The sequence below is a fragment of the Etheostoma cragini genome, chromosome 2, assembly GCF_013103735.1.
Source record: "Etheostoma cragini isolate CJK2018 chromosome 2, CSU_Ecrag_1.0, whole genome shotgun sequence".
Lineage (NCBI taxonomy): Eukaryota > Metazoa > Chordata > Actinopteri > Perciformes > Percidae > Etheostoma > Etheostoma cragini.
Window position 1 is genome coordinate 4,360,126 of NC_048408.1, and position 18,486 is coordinate 4,378,611.

At 37.3% G+C, this 18,486-nt stretch overlaps 1 protein-coding gene across 1 annotated transcript in view; it reads left to right on the top strand.

Moving 5' to 3' along the window:
- The window catches only part of chrna6 (cholinergic receptor, nicotinic, alpha 6), a 24,524-nt gene extending 14,030 nt beyond the window's left edge, over positions 1-10,494 (top strand). Inside the window, exons 4-8 of the mRNA XM_034897341.1 lie at positions 1,174-1,283; positions 2,640-2,847; positions 5,272-5,883; positions 6,885-7,157; positions 10,120-10,494. Of these exons, the coding sequence (XP_034753232.1) occupies positions 1,174-1,283; positions 2,640-2,847; positions 5,272-5,883; positions 6,885-7,157; positions 10,120-10,245 (1,329 nt within the window). The 3' untranslated portion in view covers positions 10,246-10,494. The remainder of the gene's footprint in view (positions 1-1,173; positions 1,284-2,639; positions 2,848-5,271; positions 5,884-6,884; positions 7,158-10,119) is intronic.
- The last annotated feature ends 7,992 nt before the right edge of the window (positions 10,495-18,486 follow it).

The following is an 18,486-nucleotide window of genomic DNA, read 5'->3' on the forward strand; positions in this document are numbered from 1 at the left end:
GGACAGGCAGCTAGCAGATAGTGAGGAGATGTTTGCTGCTTGTGACAACAAATGTAGACTAATTGCTTAGAGCATCTTTAATCAATTCCCAGTGTCATTCTTATGTCTAATTTCATTGCCTATGTATTTTAGGTTGACACTTGCTTGTTAATCAACCTCTGGGGGTAGGTACAACACCTGATTGGTGGCTCTGTTACTGAGATTCAGACAAAAGCTATAGATTCAGACCCTCTACCCAGTATATAAAAGAAATAAAGTACAACTTGTTTCACTATTTATAAATGAGAGAGGCAAACATAATGGATTTTAGATGACACACTGAAATCAACATCTACTTACAGCAATGGAACAACAAAAAGCAATGCATTGCATGCAGTGGAAGCAGTGAAAATTCCCAAATGTATGGGAAATGTGCATCCTATTGAGCTACCTTTTAATTATGACTGGGAAAAAAAAGTCAGACCGCCCTTTAGCAAATAAATGAATAAATGAGTACAAAAGCCTTTTTACCTTTACATGAGAAAGTAAATGTAGAATCATATGTATCATATATTTATATGTGGTAAACAATAAGCCATACATCTCCACACATCAGGAATTACGTCGCCAGCAAACCACATTGTAAACACCCTGGATGAATAAATGAAAAAGCCAATGTAGCATGACGTGGGTAATTAAACAGCTCGCAGGTCATAGCTGGATATTAATTTGCCTTGCTAATGAATGAATTCATCTTGAATGGCATGCAAATAGCCAAGACTAATGGATCTACGGCTCATGAAATGTTACCCGCAGGTATGTTGACAGCAAGTGAACGCAGTCAGTGTTCTGTCTGAGCTATTTACTCATAAATCCCCTCCTCTCCCAACTGCTCTTTATTCAGATGTATTTCAATTTGTTTTTTTTTTTATCATCTCCTTACTGAGGCTTTATAACTCTATGAGGAACAGCATCAATAAAATCCATGTTTGCTTGATTTTTTTTATCCTTTTTTGGTTTTACTGTAAAACATCAAAGGAAGTTCTGCCTGCAGTATACATATGTATTTCAAAATATTTCCACAAAGGCAAATGTCTCCAGTGACTAATACTGTCTGCAATGTTCAAAATACAAAACACAAAACAGATGGTTGGATCCCTAAATTGCTTGCAATGTTTTTATCTGCGCTCTCAGATTTGGAACGACTACAAGCTGCGATGGATGCCGGCGGAATTTGACGGAATTGAGTTCATTAGAGTTCCATCGAACAAGATCTGGAGACCCGACATTGTACTCTACAACAAGTGAGACTGTCACCATCATAACCATCATCACTCATTTTTAGCTTGTCAACTGTGTAGCAATTATTATTGGAATTGACACACCAAAAAACAACAACTTTGGTTTATTTTCCTGACAGGTTCCTTGTTATTATTTTGCAACCATTGCATATTATAAACTCTAAACTTAAAGCTGGTCCCATTTATATTTTAATATTAGCAATGGGTCAAATGTGAGGGGCGTTGTTCAAAGTGATGAACCCACAAAGAATTGTCACCCAACTGCACTTCCCATCAGCTCTACAGAGTTTTGGCTTCTTTCAGCTCAATGTTTTTCCGCGGCCCATAACTTTACTGTTTGGTCCACTTTAACAACTCTTACGCACCTTGTTTCCAGCAGCTTGAAGCAGCTTGAAGCAGCCAAACAGCTCTGATAAATTGGTTGTATGCTACTTATTCAGCACAATATAACACACAGACACAGTTAGCGCCTAGCTGGTGAAAAAAATTGAGCATTTAGTAGCTAAAGAGTAATACATCTCTTCTCAGACTTTGGTGGAGAACAAAACAAAGCTAAAACAAAAGGGGATATTGGACGAGCGTTCATTGAGTTACCAAAAACACAACTCCAAATTAATGCTAATGCTGCTCTGTGTCTGCACATGTGTACATAGGCAACTGCAAAACTTAGAACAATTCAAAAGAAATGCTTATTTAACCACGTAGTTTTAGTTTCTTTAAACCTAACAAGAGCTTATCTGTAGAGATGAAAGGTCAGTGACTGCTCATGTGAATCATTTTACAATAGTCATATGGCAAAATGTGGATGGTACTGACAAAAACAAAATGTATTCCTATTTTATCATTTGTTATCCACATTAGATATTTTACATTTATGTCCAAACTCCTTGAAGCACAAATGTGTTTTATACCTTTATCTGCTGCACTGTGCAACAGACTGTACTGTAATTGAACTTAAATGTGCCAACTTGATAGTATATTTTTCAGGCTCAGTATGTGCTGCGCTAAGCCTTTCCATTTTCATTTACCTAATTGTGGCCTAATTAATTTTTCCTACTTACGATAGTGACTCATGTGGGTAATCAAAGGCAATTTTGGATTTACAATAAGGCATAATGCATCTTCATTGTCCTCTGTCTTTTAATCCTAATTCTCTCTTTATTACCTCCATAACCTCACCTTTTTATCTTCTACCCTCTTTTGTGTTCTTTGATTTCATTTTCTCCTTTCATCTCCTCTCATTGTTCGACGTCTCTGCCTCCATCTAACCTTTATGTCCTATTCAAACCCATATATCCTCATATCCTCTCTCACATGTGACTACTTCTGCGTGATTACACACACACACATCACATACAGTGCTGTAGGTGATTTTCTGGTGGAGGATAAGACCAAGGCTCTGCTGAAGTTTGATGGTACCATCACCTGGGTTCCTCCAGCCATTTTTAAATCTTCTTGCCCCATGGACATCACCTATTTCCCCTTCGACTATCAGAACTGCTCCATGAAGTTTGGCTCCTGGACTTATGATAAAGCCAAGATTGACCTGGTACTAATTGGGTCTAAGGTAAGTGTTTGTATGGCGTAACTATCAACTTCTTATTTATTTCAGTGTTTTTCTCTCTGTCCTACCTCCTAGTAAAGCACTGCTTACATCATAGGCTAATGCAGCTTTCCACTAGTTCCACCGACAGAGGGCATCTCAACACATTCTGTTACTGTAATTTCCTATGAAGAGAAGGAAAAGCAGTCACGCGCTGCATGGTGGGATCAGTGCATTGTTTTTGCATTTGATCACCCATATTGGCATGAGTTCAATTTTGGTAAACTTTCAAGATGGAGGAGATGTACGGTTCCCCAAACGGTACGTGTTTTTCCACAACGTGTTTTCATGAATTGTTTTTTATGAATTGCAAGCATTAAATCGTCACCAACACGGTCATGCAGCACATCATTAGAAAGCTTAAAGTCTTGTGATTCCATCAAGCCCCCGCACAAAGGATAAGGTGACTTACAGCGGTTATATTCATGTTATGAAGTTAAGAAACACTGCACCGTTTCTGTCTAAATCGAGCGTGCATCCGTACCTTTGTCCTCGTGTCTTTATCCACAGCGGTGAAAGATATTCATAAACGTTGATTTCCTAAATCGCAAACACCTTGTAAGCCTTGTAATCCATAATTATCTGGTCCCCTCACAATCTTGTAGTTTCTGGCCAAGTTTCGACGTTCAGAAATCTAGAGAGTGCATCATTTCTCGGTTTCTATAGCTTGTAACTTATTCCCTGTGCGGGCTAAAACAAAGGTCGACACACCATTACAATTTGTGGCTTCTACAGATCGCAATGAACCTTGTTCCCAGCCAATAGCATCAGCCTATCAAGAGATACCCTCAAGCTAAGCCAATGATATCGCACAGTCTCCATTGGGCCCACGTGGGAAAGATTGACAGTGGAGCCCACGAATTAGAAGATAAGGTCATAAAACTGGCATCCCTGTGTAGCCAATAAGAAGACGAGTTGATTGATATCAAACATGGGCAACAAAAACTATTCCTTTGGTCTCCTACAGCTGTCTGAAGGCAGAAATATGGCCTTCTGATGGCATTTCACCATTTCATAACATTATGATGACATATTTCTATAAATCTATGTATGTACTTCTTTCAGACATATCTGTGAGTGATGTAGATGTGTTTTTGTATTTCAGAAGTTTTGTATTTAGCACTTTTTTGGCTTTTTTAGAAATAAGAAATAAGACAAACGCACAGACACATCTGTAGAAATACATTCCTATAAAATCCATTTTATAAGTCATTTTTTTCTGGATTTTTTCTGTTCTAAGTTGAGACATGTGGCTAGAGTACTATTTTAGTATGTAGCCCATGTAATATGCTTACAGTAGTGCTTTTTATTAATTTTTCAGATGATTTACTTGGACGGAAATAGAAATTCTGTGTTCTAACCTCTGTAGCTCTGTGTCAGTAAGGCCTAGTGTCACACTTCCACTAGAAACAACAAGTTGAGAGTGTTAACTTCCCAATGAACTCAGGGTCATCCCAGAGGGCCAAAGCATGTGGAAACTGCAGCACTTTTTTAAGGGTAAAAATTTAGGCGAGAAAATCATATATTTTCAAGTGATTTTCAAGAGGTTAAATGTTGCTACATGTAACCCTCCAGTATCGCCTCTAAATGCGATCGCCTGCATTTTTGCATGTAACCGTGTCTTAAAGTTAAATAGACCTCAACTTTATGTAAATTAGTCCGCCTGGCTCATGGACTCAGGACCATGCTGTTAAAGTAGGCAGGGTATTTCTAAAATAAAACGATTCAGCACTCATGGCTCTGAATACTTATTTCCTTTATGCCATAAAAAGCACTAGGAGTAGGCAGAGGAAGGTGCATTTTTTTTTTTGTACATCTGATTTATGTAATTCTCGTTCGATATAGTGACTATAAACTGTAGCTTTAAACATCTTTTATCAGTGCTTGTTTAGAATATAATTTCAGTTAGAAAAATGTTTAGATGAAATTTGAATTTTATAATATTTGGAACATGACCGTTCTGTAGTTTAACCATTTTGTTTATGCTTGCCTAGAGGGACTTTGGTGGATAATCAGTGGCTGCATTTGGATTTTCTCCTAATGTTTCTCTTTTGTCCTGTAACTGTACGATTTTCTGTAAGATCTGTTAACATCAAAAGACGGCCTTATTTACTGTAAACCACAATGATCAGCGTCTTCTTGCAGCAACTTACAGTATGTTGGTTGCATGTCGACATGAAACAGGTGAAAATAAGTTTTCATTTGTTTTACACATTCTTAAAAATCATATTCATCAGGAAGACAACTGTAACCATGAGCCTAGTATGTATTGTACTATGCTCCCGGTAAAAAACAGGAGCCTTTTAAGAATGGTAAGTTGAGCCTGAATGGTGTTCTGGTGGTGTATCATTGCATGATTTGATTTTAGGATATCTATCCATCATCTAGGTGAACCTGAAAGATTTCTGGGAGAGTGGCGAGTGGGAAATCATTGACGCTCCAGGCTACAAGCATGATATCAAATACAACTGCTGTGAGGAGATCTACCCAGACATCACCTACTCCTTCTACATCCGGCGCCTGCCACTCTTCTACACAATCAACCTCATCATCCCCTGCCTCCTCATCTCTTTCCTAACAGTGCTGGTTTTCTATCTCCCGTCTGACTGTGGAGAGAAGGTCACGCTCTGTATCTCCGTCCTGCTCTCCCTCACTGTGTTCCTGCTCGTTATCACCGAGACCATCCCCTCCACGTCGCTGGTCATCCCGCTCATTGGAGAGTATCTGCTCTTCACAATGATCTTCGTCACGCTCAGCATCGTCATCACTGTGTTCGTGCTAAACGTACACTACCGCACGCCAATGACCCACACTATGCCGGATTGGGTGCGCTCCGTGTTTCTCAGAGTGCTGCCGAGGATCATGCTGATGCGGAGACCGATTGACGAAGACAGCAAGGCTGGGGGGTTGGACAGCAGTGGGGAGGCAGGAGGAGCTGGAGGGGGAGGAGGAGGCGGAGGAGGGAAAGGAGGGAAGAAAAGAAAGAATAGCTTGATGCAGGTAAGGCGTCCCCATCCTAAAAAAGATCTAGTCCACTTGAGCTGTTAGACTCTGACCATGATTTGTCATGTATGGACCCGTTACATGAACCACAACAAGTCTGGGGGGGTTAAATCCTCTTGATGTGGCTACACTGTGCTGGAACCAGAAGCCCAGTAAACTGGCCCATTTAGAATCCATTACAATTTTTACATCTACATTTCTTAAGTCACTTTACTTAGATATAAATCCTGTTCTTGTGTGCTTCAATCAGTAACATAAACATTAGTCCAAACCTTTAAAATGTTGCAAAAATAAAACTTTCATTGGATTTTCATCAACTGGTCTGTAGCGAAATAGCTAGTTGAAGTTGGCAGTATAGATAGTATATATTTCCATACACCTTTTCCTATGTGTACTTCAAAATGTGCAAAATGTGAATGTAAAAATTGGCAAATAACATGGTACACTCTAGCTTTGGCTTAATCCTGCAGCTGCAGCGCTGAAGGACAACTCAATACACTGTGTAAAATGTAATCAAGTGTGTTTCAGCTGTGGGACAGGGAATCTTTAAAGTTTTTATTGATTTTTCTAAATATCCGGCAGTTACAGCAGAGAAGAACAGCAAGGGGAAGTAACTGAACTGTTCCCTACGTAATACTCAACGTATTTCTGTCAGTCTTCCATCTTTCAGTGCTTTTCTAAAATCATTTGGGATACAGCTTCTAACTTCCTGCCATAACTGCCACGTGAATCTTCTAAAACAAAATTGTTAGCTATATGATCCAAAAAAGTTATTATGATTAACACAGAGAGCTCAGAGGAAACACAACTTCCACTAAAGGTTTTACTTTCCTAATCACTGGAAAGGAACAAGTCTTTTCTCGGTATAACCTTGATAAAGTTGCACCTATAGATAAATCCCAGAAACCTCAATGTTATATATAAAATCATTACTTGAGAATGTCAACTTTGAGTTGAAGCAGATGCAACTTAATCCGAACTCTGGTTGTGATCTCCAGCAGGTGGGAGGAGGATCCCTCAACTGTCTGGAGTTTGGGGACAGTAAGTTCTCATCTGTGGAAGGCGGCACTGGGAAGAAAGGCCCTTGCCCCTGCCAGAATGGGAAGGAGACCCCAGAAACACCAGACATGGGGAAAATAACACGTCAGCTGAGTCCACAGAGCATCAACACGGTGGTGGCCTTTTCTGTGGTCTCACCTGAAATCAAACAGGCCATTGAGAGCGTCAAGTACATCGCTGAGAACATGAGGAGCCGCAACAAGGCCAAAGAGGTGAGTCGTTGTTATTTTCACTGTATTTTAATCACTCTGATTGTCAATAAAGGTTGAATAAAAATAAAATGCAACGCAGGCTTTTCATTAATAGCCGCTGACGTTAGAAAAACAAACATGCAAAGATGCCTGTCAAGACAGCCATTTGTGGTTGTTTTCTCGCGTCAGACTGTGTTTTTTAAGTAAAATCATCTATTAGACAGAGATAGAGCAGAAAAAAGGAAAATAATTCTGTTTTTCCACAAAAAATCCAAGTGAATTAAAAGAAATAATGCTCTGTTATTGGTTGAGATTATCTGGTTAAACTATTGGCTTGTTCACTTGTGACTTTATTCGACAAATTATATTCTGACTTTTTGGCACATGACTTTTTAACAAACAATACTATGACAGTTATCCACATTCTGTACTATTCTACTCTATGACTTTTTCAGCATACAATATTATCACTTTGTTCAACATGCTATACTATGACTTTTTAATGTTTTTTTTCCCGGTACATAATACTATGACTTTTTTAACATACTATACTATGTCTTTCCTTTGACTTTTTAAACATACTATACTGTGACTATTTTATGACATTTTCCGACATACTATACTATGAATTTTTTGAAATACTATAGTGTGACTTTTTATGACTTCATTCAACATACTATACTATGATTTTTCATGACATTTTTCAACTTCCTACACTATGACTTTCCTATGACCTATTTCGACATGCTATGCCATAACCTTTTATGACTTTTTTTGACATGCCAAACTATGACTTTCCTTACTTATTCCAACATACTGTACAATGTCTTTTTTGTTACTTTTTCGTCATGATCTTTACAGATCATCAACATACCATGGTTTGACCTTTTATGACTTTATTTGACACACTATACAAAGACTTTTTCATGACATTTTTCAACGTGCTATACTAGGACTTTCCTTTGACGTATTTTGACATGCTATACTACGAATTCTTTCATGACGTTTTTCGACGAACTATACCTTAACTTTCACATGACATACTATAGAATGACGTTTTGTGCCTTTTTTTGATGTAGGACAGTATATTATGACATTTTTTTGTTTTTTCCCAACAGTATATCTATACAGTACAACCATACTACTATACTATAAGTTTTCCTAAATGTTATAACATGACCTTTTTCAACTTACTATACTAAGATTTTATTCAACATACTATACTAGGACTTTTTCATGACAATGTTCACCGTACTATGACGATGCTACACTATCATCTTTTTTTGTCAAACATGACTTTTCATGACTTTTTTGACATACTACTAGGACTTGTTTGCCTTATTTTTGTACTTTGACTTTTTATGACATTTTTCACCATACCGTACACTACTAATTTCAACATGCAATACTATGACTGTTTCAACATACTATATTATGATCTTTTTTACTTTTTTCAACATAGTGTACCATGACTTTTTCATGTTTTTTTACCCAACGTACTATGACGTTTTCATGACATTTCTTGACATACTATGCTATGACTTTTTATGACTTTGTTTGTCATACTATAACTTTTTCATTACAATTTTTGATTTAATTACTTTTTTCAACATACTACACTATGTCATTGTCACAAATCATGCTTTAGACGAGAAGGAGGCATGCTATTCACACAACTTTAATGTAATAACTGTACACTGTATTCGTAACTTAATTAACCCTGCACAAAGAAATACAATGACTTTTTAATTACTTTTTTAATGTAGTAAAACTTTGCCTTAACATGACATGTTTTTCAACATAACATACTATAATTTTAATCAACACATACTATGACTTTTTCATGACAATTTTCTACACACAATGCTAGGACTTTTTTCTACATGCCACACTATGACCTTTTTTTCATACTATAACATGACTTTTCATGACTTTTTTGCCTTACTATACTTTGACCTTGTATGACATTTTTTGCTATTCCATTGGATGAATTATTTCAACATAATACTGTGACTTTAATATTACTTTTTCAACATACCTATGACTTTTTAATGACTTTTTTCAACATGCTATACTATCACTTTTTCATGTTTTTTTGACATTACCTTTTTCAACATACCTATGACTTTTTAATGACTTTTTTCAACATGCTATACTATAACTTTTTCATGTTTTTTTGACATTACCTTTTTCAAAATACTAAAACATTACTTTTTAAAGACTATTGAGATATATATTGATATAAAAAAGTCATATATACATACACAGTATAATATCACTTCTTTGAGCTCAGGCAATATCCAAGTAAAAAAATGCTAAACACTGGTTAATGTGTTGTATTTTTGAATTCATTACCAACAACAACAAAAATGCTTCTTGTGTGCTTTCTTTCAATCCAATTTGACTATTTTGAGCGTTGTTATTTCAAGACAAACAGTTGTTGACAAAACTTTTGAATTAATTCACATGTGAAATAGAATATTTCTGTGTTTCTAAACTTCATAAACTTCCCTTTCAGTGAACAACCTACAGCTGCTCATTGAAAGCAAACACACAGCAAGCATGTCGTTACATAATGTAAGCTGTTTATGCAAAAGCACAGCAGCGCTGGCCTGGGGGAGCTGTATTGTGATTCTTGTGCAGAGCCTAACCTGCTCTGTAAGTTAACGATAGTGTAAGTTAGAACCAAATAATTTTAGATGTGAGCCAAGAGCACTCCTTCTTCTCTGTCTCTGTTATGAATAAAGTGGGTGAAATCTCCCAATGGGGAGAAGCAGCCTTTGATATGTAAAACTCCTGCCTCAATCAGCTTTGTCAAAATGCCTTTTGCTTATTTTGACGCTGTGGTTGGAATGTGATTATCACAGAAATCTCCTCATGTTTAAATCATGTATCAGTTTTATGTTGGCTTAGAATGACACCACCACTGACACTTTCCTCTATCTTCTCACACTTGTTGTTTTGTTCCCTCCCTCCCTCACAGGTGGAGGATGACTGGAAGTATGTTGCTATGGTGATCGATAGAATCTTCCTTTGGGTGTTTGTGACCGTGTGCGTTGTGGGTACTGTGGGTCTCTTCCTCCAGCCGCTTTGTGGCTTTGTCTCCTAACTGACAATCAATCAGGGTTCACTGTTGCCCTGTGCCGACCAATCCTGAACAAGGGACTAACTCTCCGTTCTCAGTTGACCAATCAGAATACAGAGTTTTAAGTCCTAAAGCACTATTGGTGTGCTGGTTTTGCTTCTTGCCTATTGCAGTGAACAGTAGCAACAGAAAAGTTGAGAAAAAGGGTTTCATATTTTAAGATTGGCTGGTAAACTGTGTAACTGATACATAACGCCTTCATTTATGCTTATTTTACTCTATCTGCACTCTGGATAAACTTAACGGCTATCAGTTGGATAATGTGACAAAGTGTGTTCTTTCAGCTTTCTGGATCAATCAAACATTTCATAATAAAGTAAACTTAATTTTGCTTAGTCGTAATTCATAGCTAACAGGAATATAATGTATCTGTTTCGTTTTCCAGTGTGTGTAACATGTAGTAGAGCCCAGACAGTGTGCGGCTACTGCAGCCTGGCCAGCAAGCTGTGGTTATTTTGTTTTTTTTATTCTAAATTTGACATGCTGTCTTCGCTAAATTGATTTTTATTGCGTAATAAAAACAAAAAAAAGGTAACGGTAAGGTAACTGAAATTTGAACCAAATATTTTGTTGCTGCGTTTTAGCCTTGTAGTGTCAATTCCTGCAAGAGGTAAGTTTGACTAGGATCAAAACTTGGCACACCCAGTAGTCCTTCAGGACTGGAACCTGAGAATTAACATTCAACAGATGGAGGTGAACTGGCAACTCTCCACATTCAGTAGACTTGACACAAACTCTCTACAACTCTGAACTCAATTCTGCAGCAGCCAGTTAACTCTCTACTCCTTGAGCTGACTGATGACTGTCATACCCGCGCCCCGGTCTGATTCAACAAGCTGCCCACTGTCAGAGCCAATCGCGCTCACTGATTTTTTGTGTCATTTATAATCAGAGTTCTGATTTCTGGCACACTTGGCAGCACTTATAACAAATAAGGGCAGGCTGTTCTTCTTTTTTTGTAATTAGAAACCATGTGTTTATAAATGTTTTCTCTGAGTGATGTTCCAAGAGGTAATTGGTTAGCCTGGTAAATACTGGATTAAATGGTACTTGATTAGTTGCTCCTAAAATAGCATTACATCTTTTCATTCATGAGAGGATTCTATCATCCAATTTAATGGCTATTAATTTAACATTTATTTCTGATTAAGTTTATAATTAAGAGCAAACATGCAACGCAAGAAAACTCATGTCAGACAGTTTAATTGCTTCAACCACCAATGTTGTTGTTTGATTACAGTACTATTAAGGTACTGCTTAATTTATTCAATTTTATTTAATCTTTTGGTTATATGATGAAGAAATGCACAACTCATGCTGAAGGGAGAACATGTGTTTGTAAAAATGTTTTTTTGCTATTCTTTTTTCTTTGATCTTAGAATAAATGCAACATTTGTTAAAATAAAGGGAATAGTATGAGCTTGTAAAGGTTTTAAAATGTAAAACTGAAAAGAAATCAACAACTACCTTGTGAAGGACATTACACATCAACATTCTACATGCACATAAACACAGACACTGCTGACAAGACTGCTTTGTTATTTCCGTTGCTATTATGCACAAAACAGCAAAGGTATAATTAAGCCTCCAGTTGCAAAGTCTACTTCAAATTCAGATATGTTATTATGTTATTCAGACATAATTTTGGTGTTAAGCTAAAATGCATTGTTCTGTATGACATTGCTCCACAATCACAAATATCTATCAGAGGGTCAATCTCCTAGCTGTAGAGTACATGTTGAGAGTCAGTTGTGTCCATTATTCTTGAATATGCATATTTTAGAACATGCAATTTATATTTACAGATGCACTTCTGGATTTTGTTTCAGAATATTTATGTTTGGACTACACATGCTATATTATAGTATCTCTATGCTCTCGCTGCTTATCTGCAAATTACAAGTTGATAGTATACCAAAAATACAAATAGCTGAAAACATCCACATGTTTTTGTGTACTTTTGGTGTGAGGCATAGCTTATGGTTTGCTATAAGCGCCTTAGTTTTAATTAAGGGAACAATACATATTCTCCCAACTTTGTGGAAACAGTTTGCGGAAGCTGCTTTCCTGTATTGACATCATAATCTCCTCATGCACAACCCCATAAAGAAATGGGTTTTTTTGTTTACATTTTTTCAACTGTAAACTTCTTGATTGATAATAATATAAAGATTGTGATAAAACATTAACATTTTAAAGCAACACATACTTCAGTATATTCTCATCCACCACCATGCTCTTTTAACCCTCCTGTTGTCCTCGGGTCCAATTTGACCCCTTTAAAAATGTCTCTATCTGAAATAAAGGTTTCTTTTTAACCAAACTCCCACAAAAATGGATTGGATTCCATACACCACTCTTTGCAAACACAATTGATCACTTTCATTCCTCTGATCTTAACTATTAGTCAAAAGAATTCATAATTTCTGCTTTTTTAACTCAAATATTAGGAACAATTCTATATTAAAACCCTTTAGACCCGGGAGGACAACAAAAGGGTTAAATACTTTCTATGTGAACGCAAAGTGTGAACTGAATTTCTGCATTGGCTTTAAAAATGTAACATAAATCTCTAACGCAGAATAGTTGTATATGAACGTGAATTCATGGGAGACATGGCTGCACACACACAAGACTTGGAAGAGATCAGAGAGCAGTTTGACTCACTGGATAATCTCTTCTATGGTAAATGATGGTGCCATCGGAGCATGAAACATGGCTGTAGCCCAGAGGCTACAGTCAGTGATGCAGTACCGTAACAGTGCTAGAGAGCAGGGACAGCTAACAGCAACATGGAGGCTGGTCCAAAAGAGAACACGCTGCACATGCTGAGTGGGACTGAATGCCACATTACACAACTAATTGTTGCCCAATGGATATTATCTTAAAAAAAGAATTCAAATTAAATATTTTTTCTTATTTTTTTACATCGTATGGATTCTATTTATATAGACACACTACAGATGTGATCTGTTTTTGGCTAAGCAGCCTTCAAACAGCTACAGTAATATTGTCTCAATAACATTACTGTGTGGTACAAGGCTGTTAGAGCAGTGTTTCTTGACCCAGTGTGGTCTTGCTGTCACTAATTGTTTGAAGGCAACGGGGTTCATTTCTTTATCTTTGACTACATTGTTAAGCATGAATATGGATGATGCATTTCACAAAGCAAATTCTATATGAACAGACTATGACAGTGCTGTTTCAATTTGTCAACCAACCAAAATCATTGCATATACAAATAACAGATGTGCTCTTGAATTAAATGTATTTTTCATCACAATACAATTGTCTGCATCAAACAAAGCAGCCTTCCCTGCATAAATGCCTATTGTACAATAGACAAATATCCAGTATGCAAAATGTCTCTTATGATTCATACAATCAAACTGGAGATTAATGGCTTCATTTGAGGTGATGAAGAAAAAAAATGAAAATCCTAACTGCCCCCCTGAGGCTTGTAATCATGCAACAGTATGTGTGTGTGTGTGTGTGTGTGTGTGTGTGTGTGTGTGTATGTAATCAAGAGAGAGATACTTTTTAAAATAGCAATCCAACAACGTACATGTTGATGTGAAAGTGTAAACTAGATGCAGACAATTTTAAATATAACACTGAGGATTGCCAGTTCCTATGATCTTCCAATATGGAGACTGAGAACATCCAAGACTTCAAGAATGACAATGTTGTGGTTTGTTTGGCAAATGTAGGCCTGGCTAACTGGTTGGAAATTGAAAGCATCTGGGACAGTCTTCCATGCACTGGAGGAGACAATATCAAACATTACCTGTAACCCTAACCCTCACTATGAAAAAAACTTTTTGATTTGAAAATTGATTTAACACACGAATAATTCAAGAGCTAAGTGTATGCTGTTTAACAAAAGCAGGGTGCTTTTTATACTCTGTGACGTACATATTGAGTCATCTGGCCTGAACAATCCATGCATGATTTCCCAATTTGTGTAAAAGTGTGCAATTTCATTTCTGATTTAATTCAGAACTACACATAAAGGCCATAGACACGTGGATACATGAAACATATTAATAGAGCAGCGTTGCACAGTACCACGGAGTGCCATCTACAATAGAAGGCTTTTAGTAACGGAGGTCAAATGAAATGGGGATGTCAAATGGAATTGGAATGACATGTATGGGATGATTCATGTTCTTTTTTCAATGGGATTTGCACAAGGGAACAAAGCTCAATCCTAATAGGAAACATTATCATTGGTAACACAAATTTACATAAATGGCCTTTCTATGCTGCTCTGACATATTCAATCACATCATATGACTTTGTGAAAAGCCAAGCATTGCAAATGGATGCAGCAAAACAACCTTTAGCTTGGTTTGGTGTGACTGGTGATATTTATACACACAATTAGTTTTATATGCTGCAAAGGATTTATGATGAGAAAATGAAGAGTTTGAAGAAGATGAATAAGAAAGCACATTTGATCAAATGAATGGGAGGGATTCACAATGTTTAATATTGTGTTAGTTGTCCAAAATGTTAGCATTGCAATAAAACAAGTACACAAATGTATGACCCTAAATTGTGTTACCTGTAGCTCTGCTGCTCTCAGAGAAATTGCTTGCACTGATCTAGTGGCTAACAGATAATGTGAAACAGTTGCACAAACTGAATCAGTTTAAAATTCATTTTGAATGGTTGGTTTAATTTTGTACACACTGGAATAAAGTAGAATTAAAAGTTATGAAGGGCTCAGAAACACAGCAAGGTTATCCAAGACTCATATCCACCAACACAGTTTATCAATTACTCTGAAATGGGGTCTTTTACACAATATACAAAAATACAAACAATTTCCTTTATTAACCCTGCATTGATGTTAGAGGCAAAACGTGTTAAACATGTGCACTGACTTTGATACTGAAAACATATATCAAGTGTTTTTATGTGTGGAAGTACTTCCCTTAATGTTTTTCAGCTGTACTCATGAGGGCGTTTCTGACTTTCCCTTTTTGAAACATGCGCTTGCTTGTGGGAGACTGGAGGAGGAAGCGATAGAAAGAAAGAAGACAGACAGAGATGCGGTCCACAGCACCAGAGAGGTGTTTCTTTGATGGCTGGTGGAGGCAGTGAATCAAAAGATGTATTGTTCGATGTTAAACTGAGCAACTCTCACAGGCACACTTCAGACAGAGCAGTAGGAGGGAGATGTACAGCAACACTGCATACTGGCAGTATTGGGCAGTATTGTGATTTTCCTGCAAAAAACATATTATACTAGGTCAGCTTCTAAATTTAACATTCCTACATACCATAAAGTACATTTATAATGAAAAACAATGTATCACTTTTAGGGATAAAATTACTTCCCATGTATTAGTTTTTTATTTCAGGCTTTTTTTAAGCACCACCTATCAATATTTTTCATTGTTTCGTTCCATTCCAAATGGATTAAATGGCTATGTATAATGTGAAAGGGGTCACCAATAGTGATGAACCCAGATAATTATCTTAAGCTGTAGATATACTTGCTGGTAATGCCTATTAAGGATAGAGCATAAGGGGACCATTTAAAGTGGAAAGAGAAAGTGGCCTGAGAATAGAACCCTGAGGAACTCCACAAGTAAGAGGTGCTGAAGAGGATGCAATTCACAGATGCCAACAGAAAAACATCTGTTAAATTCAAGTATCGTAAGATCTACGCCATTGCAGAGCAATACCTTTAATGCCAACACAGTGTTCCAGGTGAGAGATAAGAATATTATGATAAACTGTGTCAAAAGCAGCTTAGGTATCTAAAAGCATTAAAATGGCAGAATCTAATAAAGATAGCTAATAAAGGATCTTCAAAACATACAGATTCTCCGGTGGCCATCAGGGGCAAACACTGTTTTTATTTTCAACTTGTTTTCACCACTTTAACTGATGTTCTTTAAACAAACAAAAAATCTTGTTTTTAATATCAGGAAGCTGACATATGTATAGCTAGCCTGGCAGATAATGAGATGTTTTTTCAGGGTTGTGCATTTTATCTGTGCTGTGATTTTTGTTTTGCTTTTTTAAAACAAATTGTTAAAAAAACTAATGAAACACAAACTAATTAAGAAAACAGCTTAATTAATGTGACAATACATGCAAAGCATCTGGCAAACGCGCTGCAAATACACAAAACACAACTAGATATGTTTTAAATGTAACAAAAACACGCTGCATCCAGATTGCATAACGAATTACTCGTGGGGCTTGTTGTATGAAACCAGGCTAAGGGATTTTTGCCGGGATATTCAAGTTATCCTAGAAGAATTTAGATTTGACTTGGTTGCATGAAAGCAGGTTAAATCAAACTCAGCCAAGTAACCATGGAGATGTATTTGCTTGCTCCAGAGCAGGTTAACAACCTGGCTAAGATTAATCCTGGAGTCTGCCCTGATCCGAAATAAACGTGTTTAACAGTTTTCCGTTGTCTTCTGAATGTGTTCTGCTTTATTTTTGTTAACATGCATTTCTTGTCGTTATTGGTGTCATGAGTTTGATTCAAAACCTACTACAGCAGTTGTTTAGATGGTTAGAAATGGTTGGACTGGCACCCAGATGCTTATTGCTAATCCCATTGGGCCGGTAGTGTTTGAAGGCCGCGACAGCCGGTCTGATAACAGCTATACATTGCAAGTTCTTGGCAACACCACCCGGCTGCCCAGTGTGTGGGCGCTGCCGGCCGGCAGAACTGTGCATCGCTTCAGCGTCCATTCTCTCTGGAAAAATAGAGATGAGCAGGGCGGCATCCGTGGTCTGTGCAGCTTCAGGTTTATACAGGATGCGCTCCGGAGATTAAGTGGGGCAATGCAGCTATATTCCCAGATGATATTAATGGCAGACTGGTCAGAGACCAACACATTCATGATTTCATTTTCATGCAGCTTGTCCTTCTCCATAAAGGATAGTTTGTGTTACTCCTTCATATGTAGGCCTACATTCTTTATCTTTGAACTCATGACATTCTCATTAAGTCTCACATCCCTGGACCAATAACTTGGCCTATATACACATATAGTTTAGTGTAAATCCATCACACAGGGAACACCACAATGCTTCATAATCTTTTTAGTTTGGTACTGTCCCTTGTCAGCTTGGAGCTTGGAAGAAGAAAAAAAAGACATGATTAATACATTGTTTTTACATAATACATGTGCTCACAGTGTGTATTGAAGTCATTTACTTCTTTTCCTAGTTTGTGTCCCGTTCTATTTGTTTTGTATAAACAATAATTGTCGAAAATTATTTAGAATGAGACATAGCTTATAAAGATTTGTGCATATGGTTGTAAAAAATGTTTTGCTGTTGTGAATGAGGGTTTAAAATTAAGCCTAGAGTCCTTAGGGTCCATTTCCAGAGGAACATCCTTCTGCTCACTTTTAAGGCAAAGTTGGCTAAATAATACATTTTGTTTATATTGTGCTTTACATGATAGGCTACTCAAAGACACTACAGTAAAACCAACACATTTAGCACATTAACATACATACAGCAATAAAACCAATGCATAAAACAAGCATATTAAAAGCAATTAAAACACAATGTAGCCTACTACTTTGAAAAAAATGTGGAGTGACTAGTAGGCTAAGTAGATATTTATCCTTACACATTCAGTCAGTCCGCTATGGTCTGTTGGGCTTTTTCTCTCCGTTTGTTAACAGCCGTATTTCCCTTTTTGCATGTTATATTCTTCCCCTCCTCGTCACTTTTTATTAGAATGCTGCTCATTTGGTGAAACGTATGCTGCATGCGTCTTCTCCATCGCTGCATCAGTAAATCTGTGATTGATACCGTGGTCTTTTTAAGAAAGCCGTGAACGTGCACTTATCCCAGCTTTCTATACCTGGCTTGACATAGCTTCACCTGTTCATCCCGGCTCGGCAAACGAGCAACCGATTAAGCTGCGATGAGCGGATCACATTGAGTCGAGCTGCGCTTTTTGACTTATCCTGGATATCTTCATTCTACTTTCGTGCTACAGGCCCCAGGCCTCTAGAGGGAGCGTTTTGTAGAATAGCTTGATGTTCGACCCCACAGGGTGAAAGCACGGTTTATAGACAAGTCTCTGTTGATTGAGTATCACCTGGGACCTGAGCAAAGACACACCCACCAAACGAAAGAAAACATATCTCAACCATGGGCTTAATCTTTACAGTCTATGATCTCAAAGCAGTTGCAGACAGTTCAAGAAATAAA